This window comes from Dipodomys merriami, unplaced genomic scaffold (assembly GCF_024711535.1).
Source record: "Dipodomys merriami isolate MVZ:Mamm:240054 unplaced genomic scaffold, mDipMer1.0.p SCAF_316, whole genome shotgun sequence".
Lineage (NCBI taxonomy): Eukaryota > Metazoa > Chordata > Mammalia > Rodentia > Heteromyidae > Dipodomys > Dipodomys merriami.
The window spans coordinates 1,255,793-1,280,366 of record NW_027204671.1 but is presented as its reverse complement, the minus strand read 5'-3'; the positions used below and the strand labels follow the sequence as shown (position 1 = coordinate 1,280,366).

The 24,574-nt window shown below is 68.1% G+C and overlaps 1 protein-coding gene across 1 annotated transcript in view; it reads left to right on the top strand.

The window, feature by feature from the left end:
* Positions 1-24,574, top strand: part of LOC138841328 (laminin subunit alpha-5-like) — a 44,838-nt gene that overhangs the window by 19,637 nt on the left and 627 nt on the right. The window contains exons 12-78 of the mRNA XM_070042012.1: positions 516-656; positions 742-879; positions 964-1,098; positions 1,176-1,310; positions 2,286-2,423; positions 2,768-2,820; positions 3,106-3,205; positions 3,303-3,355; positions 3,440-3,545; positions 3,919-4,018; positions 4,148-4,304; positions 4,461-4,599; positions 4,789-4,931; positions 5,010-5,116; positions 5,223-5,376; positions 5,670-5,830; positions 5,917-6,025; positions 6,313-6,410; positions 6,484-6,685; positions 6,855-6,981; positions 7,377-7,516; positions 7,922-8,037; positions 8,125-8,336; positions 8,764-8,968; positions 9,086-9,230; positions 9,379-9,519; positions 9,619-9,777; positions 10,248-10,349; positions 10,442-10,525; positions 11,801-12,025; positions 12,660-12,773; positions 12,931-13,058; positions 13,753-13,833; positions 13,916-14,130; positions 14,409-14,509; positions 14,750-14,930; positions 15,014-15,163; positions 15,611-15,762; positions 15,834-15,944; positions 16,123-16,234; positions 16,723-16,893; positions 17,050-17,246; positions 17,379-17,495; positions 17,663-17,817; positions 18,122-18,263; positions 18,353-18,455; positions 18,695-18,805; positions 19,256-19,435; positions 19,511-19,659; positions 19,746-19,922; positions 20,032-20,168; positions 20,245-20,398; positions 20,535-20,668; positions 20,749-20,911; positions 21,009-21,131; positions 21,208-21,356; positions 21,441-21,573; positions 21,654-21,797; positions 22,465-22,595; positions 22,684-22,851; positions 22,924-23,062; positions 23,151-23,293; positions 23,372-23,564; positions 23,637-23,801; positions 23,927-24,080; positions 24,161-24,294; positions 24,373-24,466. Of these exons, the coding sequence (XP_069898113.1) occupies positions 516-656; positions 742-879; positions 964-1,098; positions 1,176-1,310; positions 2,286-2,423; positions 2,768-2,820; positions 3,106-3,205; positions 3,303-3,355; positions 3,440-3,545; positions 3,919-4,018; positions 4,148-4,304; positions 4,461-4,599; positions 4,789-4,931; positions 5,010-5,116; positions 5,223-5,376; positions 5,670-5,830; positions 5,917-6,025; positions 6,313-6,410; positions 6,484-6,685; positions 6,855-6,981; positions 7,377-7,516; positions 7,922-8,037; positions 8,125-8,336; positions 8,764-8,968; positions 9,086-9,230; positions 9,379-9,519; positions 9,619-9,777; positions 10,248-10,349; positions 10,442-10,525; positions 11,801-12,025; positions 12,660-12,773; positions 12,931-13,058; positions 13,753-13,833; positions 13,916-14,130; positions 14,409-14,509; positions 14,750-14,930; positions 15,014-15,163; positions 15,611-15,762; positions 15,834-15,944; positions 16,123-16,234; positions 16,723-16,893; positions 17,050-17,246; positions 17,379-17,495; positions 17,663-17,817; positions 18,122-18,263; positions 18,353-18,455; positions 18,695-18,805; positions 19,256-19,435; positions 19,511-19,659; positions 19,746-19,922; positions 20,032-20,168; positions 20,245-20,398; positions 20,535-20,668; positions 20,749-20,911; positions 21,009-21,131; positions 21,208-21,356; positions 21,441-21,573; positions 21,654-21,797; positions 22,465-22,595; positions 22,684-22,851; positions 22,924-23,062; positions 23,151-23,293; positions 23,372-23,564; positions 23,637-23,801; positions 23,927-24,080; positions 24,161-24,294; positions 24,373-24,466 (9,330 nt within the window). The remainder of the gene's footprint in view (positions 1-515; positions 657-741; positions 880-963; positions 1,099-1,175; positions 1,311-2,285; positions 2,424-2,767; positions 2,821-3,105; positions 3,206-3,302; positions 3,356-3,439; positions 3,546-3,918; positions 4,019-4,147; positions 4,305-4,460; positions 4,600-4,788; positions 4,932-5,009; positions 5,117-5,222; positions 5,377-5,669; positions 5,831-5,916; positions 6,026-6,312; positions 6,411-6,483; positions 6,686-6,854; positions 6,982-7,376; positions 7,517-7,921; positions 8,038-8,124; positions 8,337-8,763; positions 8,969-9,085; positions 9,231-9,378; positions 9,520-9,618; positions 9,778-10,247; positions 10,350-10,441; positions 10,526-11,800; positions 12,026-12,659; positions 12,774-12,930; positions 13,059-13,752; positions 13,834-13,915; positions 14,131-14,408; positions 14,510-14,749; positions 14,931-15,013; positions 15,164-15,610; positions 15,763-15,833; positions 15,945-16,122; positions 16,235-16,722; positions 16,894-17,049; positions 17,247-17,378; positions 17,496-17,662; positions 17,818-18,121; positions 18,264-18,352; positions 18,456-18,694; positions 18,806-19,255; positions 19,436-19,510; positions 19,660-19,745; positions 19,923-20,031; positions 20,169-20,244; positions 20,399-20,534; positions 20,669-20,748; positions 20,912-21,008; positions 21,132-21,207; positions 21,357-21,440; positions 21,574-21,653; positions 21,798-22,464; positions 22,596-22,683; positions 22,852-22,923; positions 23,063-23,150; positions 23,294-23,371; positions 23,565-23,636; positions 23,802-23,926; positions 24,081-24,160; positions 24,295-24,372; positions 24,467-24,574) is intronic.

Below are 24,574 nucleotides of genomic sequence, written 5' to 3'. Positions count from 1 at the left end.
TTTCCCTTGAGATTTTTGTTATCTTAATTTCTAATTAGTATCATACAAAATAGTGTAGGAAAGAAAGAGCAAGCTGGGTGCTGATGGCTCATGCCTATAATCCTAGCTACTCAGGAGGCTGAGTTCTGAGGATCACGGTTCAAAGCCAGCCCAGGCAAGAAAGTCCATGAGACTCTTATCTCCAATAAACCACTTGAAAACCGGAAGTGGCGCTGTGGCTCAAGTGGTAGAGTGCCCGCCTTGAGCTGAAGAGCTGAGAGACAGCACCCAAGCCCAGAGTTCAAGCCCCACAACTGACAAAAAAAAAAAAAGAGAGAGAGAGAGCAATAGAGAGGTGACATAATCAAATACGTTCTGTGCATGTATGGGACTGTCACACCATGATGCCCTCCCTTTGTATAATTAACTCATGTAATGCAGACACTCGTTATGGGAACAAGACCCAGTGTGAGTGGGAAGCTGGCTTTCCTGGGGGAGGGGAAGGGGTCTGAGCCTCCCCCACCCCCTCCTTGCAGACTGTGACTGCAGCGCCGCAGGGACCGTGGGCAATGCCTGCCGGAAGGACCCGCACCTGGGCCGCTGCGTGTGCAAGCCCAACTTCCAGGGTGCCCACTGTGAGCTCTGCAGGCCTGGGTTCTACGGCCCTGGCTGCCAGCGTGAGTGCAGACCCCGTCCTCTCCCGCGCGCGAGTGCCCCGCACCGCCTGGGCGCTGACCGGGCCTGGCGTGCCCCTTCCTGCAGCCTGCCAGTGCTCCAGCCCTGGGGTGGACAGCGGCATCTGCGACCCGGACTCAGGCCAGTGCCAGTGCCGAGGGGGCTTCGAGGGGGCTGCGTGCAACCGCTGCGCCCCTGGCTACTTCCGCTTCCCCCTCTGCCAGCGTGAGTACCACCCGCCGAGGGGTCCAGGGCCCCAGGGCCTAGCCCGCGAGGCCCCGGGCCCCCGTGACAAGCTGTGCTCCGCAGTGTGTGGCTGCAGCCCTGCGGGGACCCTGCCCGGAGGCTGCGACGAGGAGGGCCGCTGCCCCTGCCGGCCCGGGTTCGAGGGCCCACACTGCGATCGCTGTCGCCCTGACCACCACGGTTACCCCAACTGCCGCGGTGAGCGAGGGGGCCGGGACAAGAAGGAGCTGGGTACCTGCAAGGTGCCGGAGCCTGACCCCCACTGTGCCCCGCAGCCTGCGCCTGCGACCCCCGGGGGGCCCTGGACCAGCTCTGTGGAGCAGGTGGCTCCTGCCGCTGCCGTCCTGGCTACATGGGCTCCGCCTGCCATGAATGCAGCCCTGGCTTCCACGGCTTCCCTGCCTGCGTCCGTGAGTGTCCTGGGGTGGGGGTCAGGGGGGGTGGGCTTCCACGGCTTCCCTGCCTGCATCCGTGAGTGTCCTGGGGTGGGAGGGCTGGGGGGTGGGCTTCCACAGCTTCCCTGCCTGCGTCCGTGAGTGTCCTGAGGTGGGGGTCAGGGGGGGTGGGCTTCCACGGCTTCCCTGCCTGCGTCCGTGAGTGTCCTGGGGTGGGGGTCGGGGGGGCTTCCACGGCTTCCCTGCCTGCGTCCGTGAGTGTCCTGGGGTGGGGGTCGGGGGGGCTTCCACAGCTTCCCTGCGTCCGTGAGTGTCCTGGGGTGGGGGTCGGGGGGGTGGGCTTCCACGGCTTCCCTGCCTGCGTCCGTGAGTGTCCTGGGGTGGGGGTCAGGGGGGGCTTCCACAGCTTCCCTGCGTCCGTGAGTGTCCTGGGGTGGGAGGGCTGGGGGGGCTTCCATGGCTTCCCTGCCTGCGTCCGTGAGTGTCCTGGGGTGGGAGGGCTGGGGGGTGGGCTTCCATGGTTTCCCTGCGTCCGTGAGTGTCCTGGAGTGGGGGTGGGGCTGGGGGGGCTTCCACGGCTTCCCTGCCTGCGTCCTTGAGTGTCCTGGGGTGGGGGTCAGGGGGGGTGGGCTTCCACGGCTTCCCTGCCTGCATCCGTGAGTGTCCTGGGGTGGGGGTCGGGGGGGCTTCCACAGCTTCCCTGCGTCCGTGAGTGTCCTGGAGTGGGGGTCGGGGGGGCGGGCTTCCACGGCTTCCCTGCCTGCGTCCGTGAGTGTCCTGGGGTGGGGGTGGGGAGGACTGGGGGGTGGGCTTCCCTGCGTCCGTGAGTGTCCTGGGGTGGGGGTGGGGCTGGGGGGGGCATCCACGGCTTCCCTGCGTCCGTGAGTGTCCTGGGGTGGGAGGGCTGGGGGGTGGGCTTCCCTGCGTCCGTGAGTGTCCTGGGGTGGGGGAGCACGGCCCCCACTCCTGCCTTCGCCCTGCCCTCCTCAGCCTGCCACTGCTCCGCCGAGGGCTCCTTGGACACAGCCTGTGACCCCCAGAGCGGGCAGTGTAGCTGCCGGCCCCGCGTGACGGGGCTGCGCTGTGATGCGTGTGTGCCTGGCACCTACGACTTTCCCCACTGCGAAGGTGAGCTGGGGTGGGGTGGGGTCCACGTCCGCGTGTGTCTGGGTGCCGTTCATGCTCATCGTGCCTTCCTGGGGTCCCCCCGTGTGCACCCACACTCCGCGTGTGGGTGTGTGCGTGTGATGTGCACCCACGTGTCTGTGCGCATGCTTCTCAAATAGTCGTGCTGGTGTTCACGTGGCTGTGCTGTGTGCACTCGTGTGTGTGCGTGTCACAGGATGTGTGGGTGGTGCTGTCCAGAGGTGTCCTCACCTGGTCACAGCCATGGGCTGTGGTTCCTGCTCCCATGGGAATGCGGTTCTGGCCGGCCAGTCCCCGGGGAATGACTCTGACTTGCTTATCTCTAGCTGGACCCTGTCACCCCGCAGGCCAGGCCCCAGCCAACCCTTCACTTCCTGAGGTGAGCGCAGGCCAGCCCTTGAGCAGGAAGATGCTGGGGGCTACGCCAGCCTTGGCCCCAAGCCCCTGACCCCCCCCCCCAAAAGCATCCTGCTTGTTGTTGAGTTGCCAGGGCAACCACAGGGCGGGCCTGTGCCTCCTGTTGGCCCTTCGTTCTTCCCGGGGATCCTGGGCTTGAGGCAGGGCAGGAGAGCCCTCCTCCCCCTGTTAAGACTCCAGAACTGAGAGGTTGCAGGTTCGAGGCCAGGGCCCCACTCTTATACGCTGTCTCATCTGTTTTCCCCAGGCCCCCTGCACGTGCCGGACTCACGTGGAGGGGCCAAGCTGCGATCGCTGCAGACCTGGGTACTGGGGGCTGAGCTCCAGCAACCCCGAGGGCTGTACCCGTAAGTCGGCCCTCCTGGGGGTGTGGGGGTGAGAGGGTGGGTGACACCCGTGCCCTCCTGCCCCCCCAGGTCCTTAGACCTGCTCTGCCCTCCCCAGGATGCAGCTGCGACCCCAGAGGCACGCTGGGAGGAGTGAGGGAGTGCCGGCCGGTGAGTGAGGCCAGGACGCCGAGCGCCACGGGCAGGTGAGCCGGGGGGCCTCCCTCTCACCCCCCATTTCTCTTCTGGCACCAGGGCAGCGGCCATTGCTTCTGCAAGGCCCATGTGTGTGGGCAGACGTGTTCCGCGTGCAAGGATGGCTTCTTCGGGCTGGACCAGGCTGACTACTTCGGCTGCCGCAGTAAGCGTCTCACTGTGCCAGGCCCGCGCCGCTGCCCCGGCTCTGGCCGGGAGGTGGAGGCCCAGGAGAGACGCGGGGTCCGGCGGGCTGCGGTCCCTCGCCGGCCATGGCAAGGGGTGGTCGTCTGAGCTCACGACGCCCCGACGCCGCCCAGACCCCTGGCAGAGGCGGAAGAGGCACCGCGTCTGCCCGGGCTCCAGACATCTCTGATCTGTTCCAGTGTTCTCACCTCTGAGCCGGGACTCCAGCCTCAAGTTGGCTTCTCAGCTGATGGAGGGTGGAGGCCAGGGCCTGGTGTGAGGTGCTGAGGTGTGGGGCGCAGTGGGAGGGCTCGGCAAGGCACAATGTCTGACAACCCCCCTTCTCGCTGCAGGCTGCCAGTGCGATGTTGGTGGTGCTCTGGGCCAGGGCTGTGAACCAAAGACGGGGGCCTGCCGGTGCCGGCCCAACACGCAGAGCCTCACCTGCAGCGAGTGAGCTCCCCGGAGTGCGCCCCCACCCCCGCGTCCCTTCCCTGGGCACCTGGGACCTGGCTGCCCCCAGGGATCTGGGTGGCTCTGAGGGTCCCGTGCCCGCCTGCCCATTCACCTGTGCCGCCACAGGCCGGCGAAGAACCACTACCTGCCCAGCCTGCACCACCTGCGGCTGGAGCTGGAGGAGGCGACCACGCCCGCAGGCCACGCCGTGCGCTTTGGCTTCAACCCCCTGGAATTCGAGAACTTCAGTTGGAGGGGCTATGCCCACATGTCTCCGATCCAGGTGGCGCCGCGCCCCACCCCATCCCTCCCGCTTCTCTGAATGTCTCCCAGCTCCTGGCGTGGCCGGCAGAGCAGGCAGCACCCGGGAGGGTCACGGGACCGTGCTGGTCGTGGCCGCAATGACCTGACACTCTGTGCCCATCCTCCCACCCCCCAGCCCAGGATTGTGGCCAGGCTGAACGTGACCTCTCCTGACCTCTTTCGCCTGGTCTTCCGTTATGTGAACCGGGGGCCTACCAGCGTGAGCGGGCGGGTCTCCATGCACGAGGAGGCCAAGCTTGTCGCCTGTGTCAACTGTGAGTCGGGGCTGCCGGGCACACCCTGCCCTGCACCGCTGCTCCATTCCTCCAGCCCCAGCAGTCTCCCCCGACTCCCGGAAGGGTGCTTGGCCCTGGGGCGTGCCCACACACCACGGGAGGGGGGTCAGGTTGGGGAGGCCTGAGAGCCGAGGCAGGATCTCCCTTCCTTCTTCCCCATCCTCCCAGGCACGGAGCAGAGCCAGCCGGTGACCTTTCTGCCCAGCACTGAGCCTGCCTTTGTCACTGTGCCCCAGAGGGGCTTTGGGGAGCCCTTTGTACTAAACCCTGGCATCTGGGCCCTTCTTGTGGAGGCGGAAGGGGTGCTCCTGGTGAGGCGGGGACCAAGGTAGGTGGGGGGACAGGCCCTGGGCCAAAGAGCCTCAGCACCCGCCTCCTGTCCTCGCCAGGACTACGTGGTCCTGCTGCCCAGTGCTTACTATGAGGCGGCGCTCCTGCAGCTCCGAGTGACCGAGGCCTGCACCTACCGGCCATCTGCACAGAACTCCCAGGAAAAGTGAGGGCCCACGGGGTGAGGGCCGGGACCCCCGGCAGCAGCCTTCCAGGGTCAGCTCCTGGGTGCTGGGGGTCCCTGTGGCTGACCTCAGCCTCTCTGTCCTCAGCTGCCTTCTCCACACCCATCTCCCCCTGGACGGCTTTCCCTCGGCATCCGGGCTCGAGGCCCTGTGTCGCCATGACAACAGCTTGCCCCGGCCCTGCCCCACGGAGCAGCTCAGCCCTTCGCACCCACCTCTGGCCGCCTGCTTGGGCATCGATGTGCGTGTCCAGGGGCCCGGGAGGGCGGGTGCTTGAGGCCTTTGGCCCTGGGGGAAGGGCAGGACGCAGGTGTGGGGCAAGGCTGCTGGACCGTGAAGCTAGCATGGACAGGCCAGTGTGGCCACTGCCGTCCCCATCTGACCTGGTCTGTGAGGGAGACTGCCTGGCTTGCCTTGTGCTCGTGCCCCAAGTGGAGTCGGCCCTTTCTCTGGCCCGGGGCTGCTGTGGGTCAAGGTGGGTGGATGTGGGAAGGGCAGGGTCCATGGGCTTCTGGTCACTCTTCCCCGCTCCAGGTGGACGTCCAGCTTCAGGTGATGGTGCCTCGGCCGGGCCGCTATGCCTTGGTGGTGGAATACGCCAATGAAGGTCCTGACCAGGAGGTGGGCGTGGCTGTGCACACACCCCAGCGGGCCCCCCAGCAGGGGGCGCTCACCCTACACCCCTGCCCGTACAGGTGGGCCCAGAACAAGGGCGGTGCTGGTGTCGGGGCTGGGGCCCTGGCTGCTCACCCACTGACCATTACCTCCCCCTCCCTCCCAGCGTCCTGTGCCGAGGCCCCACCCTGGACTCACAGCACCACCTGGCCACCTTCCATGTGGACTCAGAGGCCAGCATCCGGCTCACCTCTCCGCAGGCGCGTTTCTTCCTGGTGAGTCGAGCCCTTGCCGTGAGGTTGGCTTGGTCTCAGGGGCCGGCCTGGCTTCCCCGGGCCCCCAGGGGTGGCTTCTTCCATGTGTACAAGGGGAGAGGAGGGCAGCAGACCCCAGGCCCCGAGCTGGGAGCTGCCTGGTGTAGACGCACGTGTCCTTAGAGCCTGCCCGCCCGCGCAGGGCCGGCGGGGAGCCTGACCGGCCCGGGCCTCAGAGGGTAGCGGGCAGGGGCGGGCAGTCAGGGACGCTGAGGGTCCAGGTGGCTACATCATCCCTGCGTCCGCAGCACGGCGTCACCCTGGTGCCTGCGGAGGAGTTCAGCACGGAGTTCGTGGAGCCCCGTGTCCACTGTGTGAGCAGCCACGGCACCTTCGGGCTCAGCAGGTAGCGGGCAGGGAACAGCCGGGCGGCCGGGCCCCGCTGGCCGGGTCCCAGCTCACGCGCGTGTCCGCCCCAGGGCTGCCTGCGCGCCCTCGCGCTTCCCGAAGCCGCCACAGCCCATTGTGCTGAGGGACTGCCAGGTGCTGCCGCTCCCTCCAGACCTCCCTCTGGCCCGCTCTCAGGAGCTTGCCCCCGGAGCCGCCCCTCCTGGGCCCCAGCCTCGCCCCCCCACCGCGGTGGACCCCGACGTCGAGCCCACCCTGCTGCGCCACCCCCAGGTGAGGGCTTGGCCGGGCGGGGCCTTCGCTGGGGGGAGGGGGCAGGGGATCAGGCAGGGCACTCAGTCCTCTGCTCTCCACCCCCAGGCGTGGGCCAGACAGTAATGGGGGCCGCCTCGGACCCCACATTTCCCCACTTCTGCCCGCTCATTCTAGCCTGTCCCCGCAGGGCACCGTGGTCTTCACCACCCAGGTCCCCACCCTGGGCCGCTACGCCTTCCTGCTGCACGGGTACCAGCCGGCCCACCCCACCTTCTCCGTGGAGGTCCTGATCCATGGAGGCCGGGTCTGGCAGGGTGAGTGGCCGGGGAGGGGTGGCTGTGCCGCCGTGGCCAGCCACGGGCACAGGCAGGGACAGGTGGACGCAGTCTGGCTCTGTGGGTGTCAGCCGCACCTCCCCCACCCTGTTCCCACAGTCTTGTCCCCACAGCCCCTCCCCGTGTTACAGTTCTTGGTGTGTTCCTGTCCCATGTGATAAAATAGACCTTGGTTGTGGGCTTCGGCTAGGTCTGCCCCCACACCCCAGCCCGTGGCTGCATGGCCGGGCCTGGTCCCCAAGCTAGGGCCCTGCAGGTTCTCTGCAGACAGATCCGGAGCACGTGCATAAGCCACCATGCTCACGCCGTGGCCTAGGACAGGCTGTGGAGCCGGGCGCGGTCCAGCCGGCGTCCTGATCTCCCCCATCCTCCAGGCCACGCCAACGCCAGCTTCTGCCCGCATGGGTATGGGTGCCGCACGCTGGTGTCGTGTGAGGGCCGGACCGTGCTGGACGTGACAGACAGCGAGCTCACGGTGACCGTGCGGGTGCCCGAGGGCCGGTGGCTCTGGCTGGTGAGTCCCAGGGCTCATCCCTCCTCGAGGCCCATCACCCTACCTTGGGTCTCACCGCCACCATGCCAAGACCAAGTGTAGTCACTTCTGCTCCTGGGACCTCCAGGATCAAGTGAGGAGACATCTCACAAGTGTCCGGTCTCTGATGAGGCAGTGGTCCTCCAGAGGCCGGCCTGGACGGTGGACCGGGCTGGGGGAGATGTCGGCAAAAGGCAGGGAACAGAGCAGAGGAGAGATCTCTCTGTCTTTCATGCCCTCTCCCGCTGCGCTGGCTGCAGTGCCTGAGGATGGAGAGGTTGAGGGAGGGGGCGCTGCAGGGTCGGGGCTGTCCCCTTCCCGTAGGCCTTGGCCGCTCCCCCGACCAGGCCCTTCGCCGGCCCCCAGTGACCAGGCGCCCCTCCCCAGGACTACGTGTTGGTGGTCCCCGAGGACGCCTATGGCCCCAGCTACCTCAGGGAGGAGCCCCTGGACAAGTCCTATGACTTCATCAGCCACTGTGCCGCCCACGGCTATCACATCAGGTGGGCAGGGTTGGGGCTGGGCGGCGCTGGGGCGTGTGCCACGCGTGGCCCGCGGAGCACCGGCCTCACCCCTTCCTCTCCTCGCAGCCCCAGCAGCTCCACCCCGTTCTGCCGGCAGGCCGCCGCCTCCCTCTCTCTCTTCTACAATAACGGTGCTCGGCCCTGTGGCTGCCACGAGGTGGGTGCCACAGGCCCCACTTGTGAGCCCTTTGGGGGCCAGTGTCCCTGCCGGGCCCACGTCATCGGCCGTGACTGCTCTCGCTGTGCTACAGGCTACTGGGGCTTCCCCAACTGCAGGCGTGAGTACCCCGTGTGTGAGCACCGGGCTGGGGGCTAGCCCCGTGGGCACTTCCCAGCTACAGGGCACAGGAGGCAGGGGCTGCCAGCTAGACCCCCGTGAGGACTTCCCGGCTCACAGGCCAGGCTGGGAGGAGTCTGTCAGGCTAGCCCTGCCACGTTCTGTCTAGGAACCTCAGACAGCTTGTGGCCTAGGCGTAGGACACCCATCTTGTGGGGTTGTCTAGAACATTCTGGGAACCAGCAGGTAGTGTGCAGCGCTTGGCAACTAGATGTCAGTGTGTCCACGAGGGCAGCCGTCCAAAGCCCCGGGGCCTGGATGTGGCGTGGCTGGGGCGGGAGTCACAGGCGCCTCCCGCGCGCCCCGCGGTCTGCAGCTGCGGCAGAGCGGGGCCGAGGGCTCAGGTCAGCTGGCGATGTCCCCCGCAGCCTGTGACTGCGGTGCCCGCCTCTGCGACGAGCTCACGGGCCGGTGCATCTGCCCGCCGCGCACCGTCCCCCCCGACTGCCTGGTCTGCCAGCCCCGGACCTTCGGCTGCCACCCCCTGGTTGGCTGTGAGGAGTGCAACTGCTCGGGGCCTGGCGTGCAGGAGCTGACCGACCCGACCTGTGACACGGACAGCGGCCAGTGCAAGTGAGCCTGGGAGCCCGGGCCCTGCGTGGTCTCGGGGTGGGCACGGCTGACCAGAGGGCCCGGTGTCTGCCCCTCCCGTTTGGTTCTTGGAGGCTCAGCTGCCCTCTGCTCTGGCAGGTGCCGGCCCAACGTGTCCGGGCGCCGCTGTGACAGCTGCGCGCCGGGCTTCTACGGGTACCCCAGCTGCCGGCCCTGCGACTGCCACGGGGCGGGCACGGCGCCCAGCGTGTGCGACGCCCTCACAGGCCAGTGCCACTGCAAGGTGAGCGGGGCCGCGCCGGGGCCCCTCCACACGCCGCCTGTAGCGGAGACCCGCACAGCTCCCTGGTGTCTGGAGAGCAGGGGGCCGCGGGGCTGCCGCGAGCTGCGGCCAGGCCTCCCGCACACCCGTGTCATCTCTGCTGCCCCAGGAGAACGTGCAGGGCCCGAGGTGTGACCAGTGTCGAGTGGGGGCCTTCTCCCTCGATGCCTCCAACCCCAAGGGCTGCACCCGCTGCTTCTGCTTTGGGGCCACCGAGCGCTGCCGGAGCTCCGCCCAGGCCCGCCGCGAGGTATCTGCTCGGGACAGCCAGCCCGGTGACCCTGGCCAGCGGGGGGGGGCGGCACACGGGGACGGGCACCCACTCCACATGACCCCCGTGCGCCCACAGTTCACGGACATGGAGGGCTGGACGCTGCTGAGCAGTGACCGGCAGGTGGTCCCCCATGAGCGTCGGGAAGGGACGTGGCTCCACGCAGACCTGCGGCACGTGGTCGACAGCAGCCCGGAGCTGTACTGGCAGGCGCCTCCTTCCTACCTTGGAGATCGGGTGAGCAAAGGCATCCGGTGTGGAGGACACACGTTGGAGTGGCTATGCTCCCTAAGAACGAACTATGGCCAGGGGCCAGGAGCGTGGTGAGGGTGTCCAGCACAGCTGGGGGCCAGCTGCAGAGAGCCAGAGGCTCCCCGGCCCAGGGCCGGTGTCACGAGGAGGGCTCCCGGGCCCCGCTCCACGGAACGGGGTGGGGAGGCCACCGTCGGGGTCCGCGGCCAGGGTCTGGCTCCACGGAACGGGGTGGGGAGGCCACCGTCGGGGTCCGCGGCCGGGGTCTGGCTCCACGGAACGGGGTGGGGAGGCCACCGTGGGGTCCGCGGCCGGGGTCTGGCTCCACGGAACGGAGTGGGGAGGCCACCGTCGGGGTCCGCGGCCGGGGTCTGGCTCCACGGAACGGGGTGGGGAGGCCACCGTGGGGTCCGCGGCCGGGGTCTGGCCAGGTCACCCAACCGTCCTGGCTCCAGGTGTCGTCCTACGGAGGGACTCTCCGCTACGAGCTGCACTCAGAGACCCAGCGGGGAGACGTCTTCTTCCCGACCGAGAGCCGGCCGGGTGTGGTGCTGCAGGTAGCAGGAGGGCGCGGACGTGGCAGCACGGGCAGGTGGGAGGGGACAGCTGGGACCGTAGGCCGCGCCTACCTGGCCTGTGTGTCTCCCAGGGCAACCAGATGAGCATCACATACCTAGAGCCATCCTACCCCGCGCCTGGCCATGTTCATCACGGGCAGCTGCAGCTGGTGGAGGTGAGTAGCGCTGGCTGGACCCGCACAGCCACAGAAGGCCACGCCCACTTGGAAAACAGCCCCGTGGCGGGACGGGGCGGCTGCAGGGTACGGACACTGCGGGGGGGATGGAGGGGGGGGTGCAGGGCACCGGCTGTGGGGGGCGTAGGCCTTCCGTCTGGTCACCCCATAAACACGGTGGATGCTTTGACGACACGTGATGGGTCTTTGACTGCCATGGGTCTTTTGTTTTTTGTTTTTTTTTGGGGGGGGGGTCCGGTCGTGGGGCCTGAACTCTGGGCCTGGGAGCTGTCCCTCAGCTCTTTAGCTCAAGGCCAGCGCTCTACCACTTGAGCCACAGCACCACTTCTGCCTTTTTTCCTTTTTGCTTATGTGGTGCTGAGGAATCGAACCCAGGGCCTCAGGCATGCAAGGCAAGCGCTCTACCACTGAGCCACCTTCCCAGCCCCCTGCCATGGGTCTTGAGCGCTTCACACCGCTCTGTGATTAGCTCTTTCCTCTGTGGCCCCACCCCTTCATCTTTTGACCAAGTCTCTTTGACTTGTGGTCTCTTCCTTGCCTGTGTAGAGGAGTTCACTGTTAATACTCTTTGTCAGGGAAGCATCTGTATCTACAGGCCATTCTTGCTTTTCCCTGAGATGTCTGTTGACCATGGATTGCCTCTCCCCAGGTAGAGCTCCTGTCTGAATGCACAAGGCCCTGGATTCATCCCCACTACTGGAAAAAAAAATTATAGTTGCCAAATAAGGGAGGGAAGATTTAATAGGCACAGCACTTATAATCTCAACATAGACTTTATAAAATATTTTTTTTTGGGGGTCCAGTCGTATGGCCTGAACTCTGGGCCTGGGCGCTGTCCCTCAGCTCTTCAGCTCAAGGCTAGCACTCTACCACTTGAGCCACAGCACCACTTCCGGCTTTTTGCTTATATGGTGCTGAGGAATCGAACCCAGGGCCTCAAGCATGCAAGGCAAGCACTCTACCACTGAGCCACCTTCCCAGCCCTTCACATTTTTTAAGAAAGTATTTCTCTCCCAAGTCAGAAAGCACTTAACGTGTATTTTCTTCTAAGAGCTTAAACATTGTAATTCTTCACACGCCTGGGTGTGGTGTGTGGTGTGAGGTAGGGGCCCGCTGCTGGTTTCCCGGTGGAAGTCCCGCCCCCCGGTCTGTGTGTGCCTCTGCCCTGCGTTGGTCTCTGCCTGTCCCTCACATGAGGCTCTGTCCCTCTTCGTCCTTGGGTGTCGTCCGCTGAGGTCATGTCTTCGTCCCCAGGGGAACTTCCGGCACATGGAGACCCACAACGCTGTGTCCCGGGAGGAACTCATGATGGTCCTGGCCAGCCTGGAGCAGCTGCAGATCCGCGCCCTCTTCTTGGCCAACTCGGTCTCCCTGCGTAGGGTGGTACTGGAGGTAGCTGGTGAGATGGGCATGGGACCTCCAGCCAGCAACGTGGAGGTGTGCATGTGTCCTGCCAGCTACCGCGGCGACTCGTGCCAGGTGAGGGGTCGAGGGGGGCAGGCCGAGGCTGCCCAGCCACGCAGCCCTCGCTGGAGCCCGCGCCTGCTCGCAGCCGCTCACCCTCCCACCTCAGTTCCCCGGCTTGTCCCTGCCGCTGCTCCTGGTCACCACTGCACTGTCAGCTTCACTCCCGGCCAGCCCTCCCCACAGCGCCCACCCGGCTACCATCTACCGTCCATCCTAACATCCAGCTAACGCTTCCTTGCCTGTGCTCCTCTGCTCTGCTCTGTCCAGTCGGGGGCGGCTCGGCCATTTCAGATTTGTGGCTGAGCACCTGCTAGAAAGAGGCACTTGGGGTAGAGGAGGAGGCTCTGGCCACTGGCTCCGGGGTCTGGTCCTTCCTGAGGCTCCGTGGTGGTGTGGCTGTGGGAGCCAGGTTCTCTGGGCTTGGAGCCAGTGGCCAGACCTTTGGCCAGTCCCCGTCGGGAGCTCCCGATTGCAGCCTAGCCCCGGCCCCCAGGCTGCAGGGCACCCTGCCCCACCGCCATGGCTGGGGAATGCAGAGCCCTGGGGTCTGACTGGGAGCAGCCCCCCGCCCCCCCAGCTCTGCTCAGCCTTGGGCTGGCTCTGCCTTTTCTCAGTCACTGCCCCCTTCCCCTTTCCCCTTCCCCAGGAATGCGCCCCTGGCTACTTCCGTGACACCAAAGGGCCCTTCCTAGGCCGCTGTGTCCCTTGTCAGTGCCACGGCCACTCAGACCGCTGCCTCCCCGGCTCTGGCATCTGTGTGGTGAGTGGAGCCTGGTGGAGGGCGCAGCCACCAAAGCATGGGTGGGCGGGCGGGCGGGCCACAGAAGAGGCCAGTGGCCTTCAATCCACGGAGGCCTGGGGTGCATGGCGCGGTGTGGCGGGGCCCTGCTCATGCCGGCCCCGTCTGCACTGCCCAGGGCTGCCAGCACAACACCGAGGGCGAACACTGCGAGCGCTGCCGGGCCGGCTTTGTGAGTGGTGGGGCCGGGGACCCCGCAGCCCCCTGTGTCAGCTGTCCCTGCCCGCTCGCAGCGCCTTCCAACAAGTAAGCCGAGCCAGGCCCTGATGGCGCGAGAGCCTCTCCCTGCCTGCCCCCCTCCACCGCCCCCCTCCACTGTCCCCCCAACCCCCCACCGCCCCCCCACTGCCCCCCTCCACCCCCCACCGCTCCCCTCCACCCCCCCACCGCCCCCCACTGCCCCCCCACCGCTCCCCTCCACCCCCCACCGCTCCCCTCCACCCCCCCACCGCCCCCCACTGCCCCCCCACCGCTCCCCTTCACCGCCCCCCTCCACCTCCCCCTCTACCCCCCCACCGCCCCCCCCACTGCCCCCCTCCACCCCCCCACCGCTCCCCTCCACCCCCCCACCGCCCCCCACTGCCCCCCCACCGCTCCCCTCCACCCCCCCACCGCTCCCCTCCACCCCCCCACCGCCCCGCACCGCTCCCCTTCACCGCCCCCTCCACCTCCCCCTCTACCCCCCCACCGCCCCCCCACTGCCCTCCTCCCCCCCACCGCTCCCCTCCACCCCCCCACCGCCCCCCTCCACCGCTCCCCTCCACCGCCACCTCTACCGCCCCCCCCACTGCCCCCCCACCGCTCCCCTCCATCGCTCCCCTCCTTCTCCGTGCCCTCCACCGGCAGCTGCAGCAGGGAGAACCCGGCCCCTGGTGCTGGCCGGGCGCTGGCCGGGGCCGGGAGGGCAGGTGGGCAGCGGCTGGCCTCCTCTCGTCCTCAGCTTCGCGGAGGGCTGCGTGCTGCGAGGAGGACGCGCCCAGTGCCTGTGCAAGCCTGGCTACGCCGGGGCCTCCTGTGAGCGGTAAGCGGCGGGCGGGAGAGCGCAGACCTGGACCGGTGCGGGCCGGCCCTGGCCTGACCCGACCGCCCTCTCTACGTGCCAGCTGCGCACCCGGCTTCTTCGGGAATCCTCTGGTGCTGGGCAGCTCCTGCCAGCCCTGCGACTGCAGCGGCAACGGGGACCCCAACCTGCTCTTTAGTGACTGCGACCCCCTGACCGGCACCTGCCGCGGCTGCCTGCGCCATACCACCGGGCCCCGCTGCGAGGCGTGCGCCCCCGGCTTCTACGGGGACGCCCTGCTCCCCGGCAACTGCACGCGTAGGCGGGGGCGGGGCCGCGGGGCGCACCCCGGGGACAGACGGGACAGGCGGGGACAGGCGTGTGCAGTGGGCGGGGGCGCCCCCCCCCCCGTGGTCAGGACCCCGTCACGGGCTCTGCGCTCCGCCCCACCCCCGTGCATGCTCACTCAGGGGCCTGTCAGGCTTTGGGAGAGGAAGGCCCGGCTCAACCAGGGCGGTGGCGGCTCCGGGGTGTGAGCAGGAAGGCAGGGGGAATGGCTGGGGTGGACTGGGAAGTGACAGCACCCCTTCCCTTAGGGTGTGACTGCTCCCTGTGCGGGACGGAGGCCTGCGACCCCCAGACCGGCCGCTGCGTGTGCAAGGCGGGTGTGGCCGGGACACGCTGTGACCGCTGTCAGGTGCGGGGGGGGGGGGGGGAGAGCTGGCGTGGGGGCAGTGGGGGGGAGGGCCTGGGCATACAGGGGACAGGAGGAGAATGCCCCTGTCCTCGATGACCTCACACATGTATCTGCTGTCCTGGCGGGGACAGGAGGGCCGGGCTTGTGGAGGCCGGAGCCCACAGCCCTGGGCGGGGAGGAGGCCCGCGCCCCAGGGGGTTCCTGGGACTGGGCAGGGCGTCAGTGCAGCCTGTCCTGCAGGAAGGGCACTTTGGCTTCGAGCTCTGTCAGGGCTGCCGCCCCTGTGCCTGTGGACCGGCCGCCGAAGGCCCGCAGTGCCACCCCCAGAGCGGGCAGTGCCGATGCCGACCGGGGACCACGGGACCCCAGTGCCGCGAGTGTGCCCCTGGCCACTGGGGGCTCCCAGAGCACGGCTGCAGGCGTGAGTGGAGGCGGGCGGGCCCCAGGAGGGCTGGGGGCAGCCCCACGGTGGGGGGCGCCATGTTCACCAGTCTCTCTCTCCAGGCTGCCAGTGCCCGGGAGGCCACTGTGACCCACACACCGGCCGCTGCACGTGCCCCCCGGGGCTCGGAGGGGACCGCTGCGATGTGTGTAGCCAACAGCACCAGGTGCCCGTGCCAGGCGGGCCTGGAGGCCACGGCATCCACTGCGAAGGTCAGCCCCTTGCCCCTCCCAGCCCTGCCCTGACCCGATGACCGCCTGCACCCTGGCCCTGGGGGCCCCGGCCGCCTCCGTCCCTGTCCTTCTGTGGACTGCAGGCCCCTCCGCCTCCAACCCTGCCCAGCACTCAAGTGGGCACCGCATCCGGCTGGTCCTGCACCTGCCCCGTTCCATCCCAACCTCCGTGATGACCCCATGCCAGCCTCTGACCCTCCACCTTGACCCCTTCTGCTCAGACTCTGTGCCAACCCCATGATCTCTGGCTGAACCCCAAGACCTCTTCTTTATCCTGTGACCCCCCCCCCACTGACCTCATTTCTCTGGCACGTCTGGCTCCGTGTTGACCCATCAACCCCACGGTGACCCCTGCCACAATCCCGTGACCCTCCAGTCCCTGCCCCAGCCCCGCCCCCACTGACCCGTGGCCCTCGTTGCCCGCAGTGTGTGACCACTGTGTGGTCCTGCTTCTGGACGACCTGGAGCGGGCTGGCGCCATCCTCCCCGCCATTCGAGAGCAGCTCCGCAGCCTCAACACCAGCTCGGCGGCCTGGGCGCGGCTGCACAGGCTGAACGACTCCATCGCCGACCTGAAGGTGCCTCCTGCCGCCGCTCCCTCTCCTCCCTCCCCCACTCAGTTCAGGCCCTCACCTCCTGCTTCCCTCAGACCCAGCTCCGGGGCCCACCAGATCCCCGTCACGAGACGGTGCAGCGGCTGCAGACTCTAGAGCGACAGAGCACAAGCCTTGTGCAGGACGGACAGCAGCTGGGCAGCCAGGCAGGACCCCTGCGGCCCCTCCCGGGAGAGCCCTGGGGTCCTCGCCCTCTGGAGCTTCCCCATTTCCCACCCGCACTGTGCCCCGGCCGCCCCTGTCACCCGGGCCCCCCCCGCCCCCCCCCCCCCCCCCCCCGCCATGCTCCCACTAGTCGGATGTGGCTGAAGCTCATATCCACAGGCCGCTGGAGCCCGAGACCAGGCAGGTCGACTGCTGGACAGCACCGAGGTCACACGGGGTCGGGCCCAGACGCTGCTGGAGACGATCCGGGCTGTGGACCATGCCCTGAGCGGTAGGGCTGCTGGGACAGAGGGGTGTCCTTGGGGTCTCGCCCGAGCATGTCCTGAGAGAACTGCCAGGGGTGCGTGCTTAGCTGTGTGTGGTGTGCTCAGGAGGTGCGCAAGGGGCTGATAAGTCCAGGGAGGCCGCGTGAGATGGGCCAAACTGGGCAGCAGTGGGCAGGTAGTCAAACTGGCCACTTCCTTCATGACAAACAGGCCTTGAACATGCAAAAATGATGGCTCCCCGGGCCGGCGCAGTGGGGCCCAGCCTAGCCCAGGAGTCCAAGAGAAAGTGCCCTTCTAGCTGGGCGTGAGCCGGCTGGCAAGGAGGGACGAGGAGGGCTGTGGGAGGTGGGGCCGGCCGAGCCGGGTACCCGGGGAAGCCAGGCGGAAGGGCAACATGCTCTCTACCCGAGCTCAACAGGGAGTGGAGCGGAGCGGAAGCCGCGCCGAGGGCTGCCCGCACAGCCTTCAGCCCTGACCACCTTCGGCCCCACAGAGCTTGCAGCCCAGATGGGCCATCTGACGCCAGCCAACGCCTCGGCCCCCTCGGGAGAGACGCTGAGCTGGACACTGGCGCAAGTGGAGCGTCTGCTCCGGGAGATGCGGGCGCGGAGCCTGGGGGCCCCCCGGGCAGGGGCGGAGGCCGAGCTGGTCGAGGCCCAGACACGTGAGTGCTGCTAACGGTCAGGCAGGGCTTGAGGGGGGAGCGGGCAGGGGGAGGCCGGCTCAGAGTTGAGGGCTGGGGAGGGGCGGCGGGGGGCGGGGGGTCTGGCTCAGAGCTCCGGCTGCCCGAGTGACTGCTCTTACACCTGGTGTTGGCCAGTGCTAACGCACGTGCAGGAGCACCTGGCTAGCCGCTGGGGGGAAAACCAGGAACTGTCCACGGAAATCCATGACCAGCTGGCCCAGTATGAGGCTGACCTTATGGACCTTCGTGAGGCCCTGAACCGGGCGGTGGACACCACGCGGGAGGCCGAGGAGCTCAACAGTCGCAACCAGGAGCAGCTGGAGGAAGCCCTGGTGAGGGAGGGCTGGCCCCTTGTCCTCTCCCCTCCCCCCTCTCCCCTCCCCCTGGTTCTCTGCCCTCTCCTTCCTTTTACCCCAGGACCCCTGCTTGCCTGTCATGCCCTTTAACCCCAACCTTGCCCCCAGCAACGGAAGCAGGAGCTGTCACGGGACAACGCAACAGTGATGGCCGCCCTGCAGGCCGCCCAGCAGACCCTGAACCGTGTTGTGGAGCTTCTGCATGGCGTGGATGTGGCCAAGGAGGTGAGCCCGGCCGAGGTCCCGTCCCCTCCGTGCGGCTGCAATCCGGGCGGCAGCCACGGCCGGTTCCTGTGCCCTCCGCATACCCCTGTGGCCCCTGGGGTCCCAGGTCGGGTGGGTGGCGTAGGAGTCGGGATGTCCTTACTCAGCCCCGCCCCGCCCCTCCCCAGGAGCTGGAGCGCCTGGCGGCCAGCCTCGACGGCGCACGCGCACCCCTGCTGCAGAAGATGCATCTCTTCTCCCCAGCCGGCAGCAAGCTAGGCCTGGTGGAGGCCGCCGAGGCCCACGCCCGGCAGCTGGACCAGCTGGCACTCAACCTGTCTAGGTGCGTGTGGACCCCCAGGGGCCAGGCCAGGCCCTGCCAGAGGCAGCCATGCCTGAGCAGGGGCTCGGCTGGGAGGGTTCCTGCAGGGAGGAGTCGTTCCCCCGAAAGGGGTCAGGAAGGAACACCTGGCGGGCAGAGGCGGGGCTCGGAGGCCTGGAGGCTGGACCAAGAGGCAGGATGGCCGTTGTAACGCTGGGCACCACAACCTGGGCTCACCTGCGCTGCGAGCCTCCCCCTCCCCGCTGCTGTCCCGCACAGCGAGCCCCCCCCAACCCCCCGCAAGCCTCTCATCTCTCCCACGCAGCATCATCCGGGGCATCAACCAGGACCGCTTCATCCAGAGGGCCGTGGAGGCCTCCAACGCCTATAGCAGCATCCTGCAGGCTGTGCTTGCTGCGGAGCGCGCGGCCGGCCAGGCCCAGAGGCAGGCAGCTCACACATGGGAGGTAGGTGAGACCCGACTTTCCCAAGGGCCCGGTCCCCCGTTTCCTGGTGCTCCTGGCGGTCTGAACCGCACCCTGTTTTCCCTCCGCAGCTGGTGGTCCGGAAGGGCCTGGCAGACCGAGCCCAACGACTGCTGGCCAACAGCAGTGCGCTGGAGGTGGCCATCCGGGGGCAGCGGCGGCGGTTAGACCTCGGTGAGTGGAGCCGGGCCTGCAGGGTGTCCGGACTACGAGGGGACCCTGGTCCTGAGGCTGCCGTGTGGCGTCTCAGGCCCTGCCCCATGGGACCCCGGTCTGTCCCATGTGAACTGTACTCGCAGGCCGGGGCTCACGCCAGCACTCGGTTGGGAATCTGAGTCTGCGCGGCTCCGGCACGGCCCTCGGGGTGAGGAGGCTGGGCGCGGCTCCGTGGCACTGAGTTTCCTCTTCTGCAGCGCGGGTCGCCCTGCAGGGTGCTGGCACCCAGATCCGGGACATCCGTGCACAGAAGGACGAGCTGGCGGCTCGGGTCCGGGAGGCCCAGGCCATGCTGGCCATGGACACAGGTGTGTGGCTCCTCCCCGCACCTGTCCACCGAGTCTTCACTCCCTCAGGGCCCCGGGATGGTGGGTGCGTCCCTGCCTGAGCCCTGGGAACAGCCCCTGGCCACCCGCGGCGGATGAGCCCCGGCCCCGGCCTGTGCAGCTGGCGGCACGCGCCAGACGCCGGGCACGGGGGGTGAAGACCCAGGGCGGGCGGGTGTGGAGGGCCGCACCTGCTGTTTGCAGAGGGCTCAGAGCGAAGCACACGGCTGGACCACGTGTGTTATGGGTGGTGCTCCATGCCCTGAACAAGTAGACTCAAGTTGGAATGTGGCGGGGCCCAGGCCAGCCTCCCTGCTGGGGAGTAGCTGGTTTTCCGCACTGGGCTTTGGGGATGGTGCGGTGACTGGGTTTGGCAGTGGAGGCCCAAGTGGTCCCCGCCCAGCCCCGCCCTCCTGCCCACCATTCCCGCAGACGAGACAAGCGAGAAGATCGCCCACGCCAAGGCAGTGGCTGCCCAGGCCCAGGACACGGCCTCCCGCGTGCAGTCCCGGCTCCAGGACATGCAGAAGAACCTAGAGGACTGGCAAGGCCGGTTCGGGGGGCTGCGCGGCCGGGACCTGGGCCAGGTGGTGCTTGACGCGGGCCGCTCAGGTGAGCTGCGGTCCTCCACGCTCCCGAGGGAGTGGGGTGGGCAAAGTGAAGTGCTCAGTCCCCCCTCCCCCCCAGCGTCCACCCTGGAGAAGACCCTGCCACAGCTGCTGGCCAAGCTGAGTCTCCTGGAGAACCGCGGGGTGCACAACACGAGCCTGGCCCTGTCCGCCAGCATCGGCCGCGTGCGGGCGCTCATTGCTCAGGCCCGGGGTGCTGCCAGCAAGGTGTGCGGGGCCGCCCCAGCGTGGGATTGGTGGGGACAGTGAGCCTCGCGACCACCTGGCGAGCACGGACACACCTGTCACCCCAGGTCAAGGTATCCATGAAGTTCAATGGGCGCTCAGGGGTGCAGCTACGCACCCCACGGGACCTCTCCGACCTGGCTGCCTACACCGCCCTCAAGTTCTACCTGCAGAGCCCCACGCCTGCGCCCGCGCCTGGAGAGAACACTGGAGACCACTTCGTGCTCTACATGGGCAGCCGCGAGGTGCCGGGAGCGGCGGGAGGAGGGGCGCGGGAGGAGGGACGGGCTGCCCGGCGGGCGGGCGGTGGGCAGCAGCATCCCATCCCAACTGTCCCTTGCCGCTGCCATCCAGGCCAGTGGGGATTACCTGGGCGTGTCTCTGCGCAACCAGAAGGTGCACTGGGTGTTCCGGCTGGGGGAGGCCGGGCCCGCCACCCTCAGCATCGACCAGGACATCGGGGAGCAGTTTGCAGCCATCAGCATGGACAGGTGGGGATGCGCCAGGGCCAGCGTGGAGCCAGCGTGGGGCCCGCGGCCGTGTCTCACCTCGCGCTTCCGCCCTCAGGACCCTCCAGTTTGGCCACATGTCCATCACAGTGGAGAATCAGGTGATCCAGGAGATCAAGGGAGACACCGTGGCCCCCGGCATGGAGGGCTTACTCAACCTGCGGCCCGACGACTTCGTGTTCTACGTGGGAGGTTATCCCGACAACTTCACGGTGAGCTCGGCCTCCAGGGCTTCTCCTCTTCTCCCCAGAAGGGCTCGTGGGTGTCTAGCCTCAGTGGGTACTGCTGCCGCCCGAGCTCCCACTGGGCACTCCTGGGGAGGTGCCCTGACCACCTCTCCGCCCACAGCCCCCCCCACCCCTCCGTTTCCCCGGCTACCGCGGCTGCGTTGAGATGGAGTCGCTGAACCAGGAGGTGCTGAGCCTCTACAACTTCCAGAGGACCTTCAGACTCAACACGGCCGTGGACAAGCCTTGCGCTCGGTATGTACGGCCTCCCCTCCGGTGCCGTTCTCCCTCCTCCCCTCTCCCTCCTCCACTCACCCCAGACCCTCTGCCCGCAGTTACAAGTCCACCGGGGACCCCTGGCTCACCGATGGCTCCTACTTCGACGGCACTGGCTTCGCCCGCATCAGCTTCGAGAAACAGTTCAGCAACACAAAGCGCTTCGAGCAGGAGCTGCGGCTCGTGTCCGTCGACGGGATCATCTTCTTCCTGAAGCACCAGGCATGCTCCCCTCCCGTCTCCCCCCTCCCCCCTCCCCCAGGTGGGCCCTGCCATGCTGACCTTGCCCCCCCCCCGCCCCCCCCCCCCGTCCCCCTAGAGCCAGTTCCTATGCCTGGCCGTGCAGCAAGGCGGCCTGGTGCTCTTCTATGATTTCGGCACGGGCCTGAAGGAAGCCACCCCGCTGCACCCCGGGCCGCCCATGACCGCGGCCAGCAAGGCGGTAAGTTCGGGGCGCTTGGGAGGCAGGGACCCCAGGCCCGTGGCTTGCCTTGAAGCCTTCCGCCCGTGTCCACCAGATCCAGGTGTTCCTTCTGGCCACCAATCGCAAGCGTGTGCTGGTGCGCGTGGAGCGGCTCACGGTGTTCAGCGTGGAGCTGGACAACAAGCTGGAGCTGGCCGACACCTACTTCCTGGGTGGCGTGCCCCCCGAGCAGCTGCCCCTGAGGTGAGGACCGGGCCGTGGGCCAGGTGGGGCCCGCACGGCTCGGCGGGGCTCGGAGGGATCGCCCCCCTGACCCTGTCTCCGCAGCCTGCAGCCGCTCTTCCCCTCCGGGGGCTCCATCCGAGGCTGTATGAAGGGGATCAAAGCGCTGGGCAAGTACGTGGACCTCAAGAGGCTCAATACCACGGGCGTCAGCTTCGGCTGCACCGCCGACCTGCTGGTGAGCTGCCTTCCCGCTGCCCCGCCGGCCAGCGAGCGAGTGCGCTTGGGTGGTAGGCCTCAGCGTCCTCCTCCCCACAGGTGGAGCGCATCATGACTTTCCACGGCCACGGCTTCCTGACCCTGGGCCTCCCCAGTGTGGAACCCTTCACCACCTCTGTCTACTCCGGCTTTGGCTTCCGCAGCACCCAGGAAAATGGTCTGCTGTACCACCACGCATCCCCGGTGAGGCCGCCTGCCCACAGCCGCTGCCTTCCCAGGGCCTGGGCCCTGACCCCCCCCCAGGCCGGCCATGCCCAGACACCCCCTCCACACAGGCTACCCATGCCCTGACCTCTCCCTCCCCCCCCAGGCCGGCCATGCCCAGACACCCCCTCCACACAGGCTACCCATGCCCTGACCCCCCCCCAGGCCGGCCATGCCCAGACACCCCCTCCACACAGGCTACCCATGCCCTGACCTCTCCCTCCCCCCCCACAGGCTGGCCATGCCCGGACACCTCCCACCCCATAGGCTGGCCATGCCCTGACCTCTCCCTCCCCCCCAGGCTGGCCATGCCCGGACCCCCCCCAGGCTAGCCATGCCCTGACCTCTCCCTCCCCCCCCAGGCTGGCCATGCCCTGACCTCTCCCTCCCCCCCAGGCTGGCCATGCCCGGACCCCCCCCCCAGGCTAGCCATGCCCTGACCTCTCCCTCCCCCCCTCCCAGGCTGGCCATGCCCTGACTCTGCCCCCCCCTCCAGGCTGGCCATGCCTGGACACACACACACCCCCAGGCTGGCCATGACTTGCTCTACTCCTGAGCTGGCTGTGGCCAATCTGGGCAGGGTGGCTGGAGCAGGGTAGCCTGGGCCCACTTCTGCCTGGCTAACTGGCCCGGCCGCTGTTCCCAGGATGGGCTATGCCAGGTGTCCTTGAAGCAGGGCCAGGTGACACTCCTGCTTATGAAGACAGAGGTGAAAACCCGACAGGTCTTTGCCGATGGGGTCCCACACTACGTGGCCTTCTGCAGCAATGCTACCGGGTGAGCCCCGTCCCCGCCTGGCACAGGCCAGCCCAGCCCTGCAGAGGAGCGGGCAGGGCCGGGGAAACACTGCCTTTCTATTTCCCAGGGTCTGGCTCTACGTAGATGACCAGCTGCAGCAGATGAAGCCTCACCGGGGGCCTCCTGCTGGGCTGCCGCCCGACCCGCAGGGTGCCCGCCTGCTGCTGGGAGGCCTGGATGAGCCCGGCCCCTTGCACAGATTCAGAGGCTGCATCAGCAATGTCTTCGTGAGGCGGTGAGCTGTGGGCAGGTGGGGGCGAGGCCCCAGCTAGGCCCTTGCAGCTGACTCTGCCCGCCTGCCCCCCAGACTCCAGGGCCCACAGCGCGTGTTCAACCTGCAGCAGAATCTGGGCAGTGCCAACGTGAGCACAGGCTGCACCCCAGCGCCAGAGACACAGGCTGCGGGGCACCGCCGACCCCAGGGGCTGCGGGTCTCTGCTCGGAAGGTGGGGCCACTGCTGGGGTGGGCGGGGCTGGGAGGGCGGGAGGGCGGGAGTCCCGCCGCGGCCTCTGCATCTCCATCTGTGCTTTAAGACCTCACGCCGCAGACGCCAGCCCCGGCAGGACTCTGCCTGCCCCACATTCCACCCCAGCACCACCCCAGACGCCTACCAGTTTGGAGGGTCCCTGCTCAATCACCTGGAGTTTTCAGGCATCTCGAGCTCCCGTGGGAACGGGTAGGGCCGGGCCGCCGGGCCGGGTAGGAAGGGTTGGTTCGGGGGAGCCCCCAGGCTGATACCGTGCTCCCCCTGCAGGTCCCACTTCTCCATGCTCGTCTACCCCCGTGCCTCGTACGGCCTCCTCCTCTACGCCATCCCCCAGACGACCCACAGCCCCGCCCTGGCGCTCTACTTGAATCGTGGTCACTTCACTGTGCAGACCGAAGGCCCTGGGCCTGGGCTCCACGCCAGGAGCCAGCAGCGTTCCCGGTCCGGCCAGTGGCACATGGTGAGGCTTCGGCGAGGGTGTGGCAGGACCCCAGGAGCCCTCCCTGCGCTGACCCCCCTCTCCCCACCCCAGGTGTCCGTGCACTGGGAGCAGAATAAGATCCAGCTGCTGACCTACGGGGTCCCGGTGGTGAGCCAGGGGCGCTCGCACGGCGGGATGCAGCGGGCAGACGGCCCACAGCCTCTCACCCTCTTTGTGGGCGGCCTCCCCCCCAGCCACCGTGCTGTCACGCTCCCGGTGAGAAGCGCCTCCACCCACCCGCCCTCTGAACACCCCCCCCCCGACCCCCCAGACCCAGCCTCACCCAGCCCCTGCTCCCCGACCCCCCAGACCCAGCCTCACCCAGCCCCTGCTCCCCGCAGGTGTCCGTGGGGTTTAGTGGCTGTGTGAAAAGACTGCAGCTGGACAGGCAGCCCCTGGGACCCCCCACACGATCGGTGGGGGTCACGCCCTGCACCCCAGGACCCCTGGAGCCAGCCCTCGTCTTCTCAGGCAGAGGGGGAGTCATCACTCTAGGTCTGTGGCAGAGGCGGCCCCGGGGGTTCTGGAAGGCTCTGGGCAGGCCTGGCCTGCTCTCACTGCAGCCCTCCCCACAGAGCCTCCAGAGGCCATGCTGACGCAGGTGGAGCTGGAGCTGGAGGTGCGGCCCCTGCTGGCCTCGGGCCTGGTCTTCCATCTGGGCCGGGGCCAGGCGCCCCCCTACCTGCAGCTGCAGGTGTCTAAGGAACAGGTACGCAGGGCTGCGCTGGGCACAGGCACACCCCTCCGGTGGCCTTGGGTAGGTAGAACCAGACTGTCCCCTCCCCAGGTCCTGCTGCGGGCAGACGACGGGGCAGGCGAGTTCTCCACGTGGGTGAAGCACCCTGAGGCCCTGTGTGATGGGCGGTGGCACAGGCTGGCAGGTGAGTGGCCCGACCTGGCTATCCCTGGGGCCCCTCTCTCCTGCCAGCAGGGGCCGCTGCAGGCCCCACAGCAGTCCCTGGAGCTGTGGGGAGCTGGGCTGAAACCTC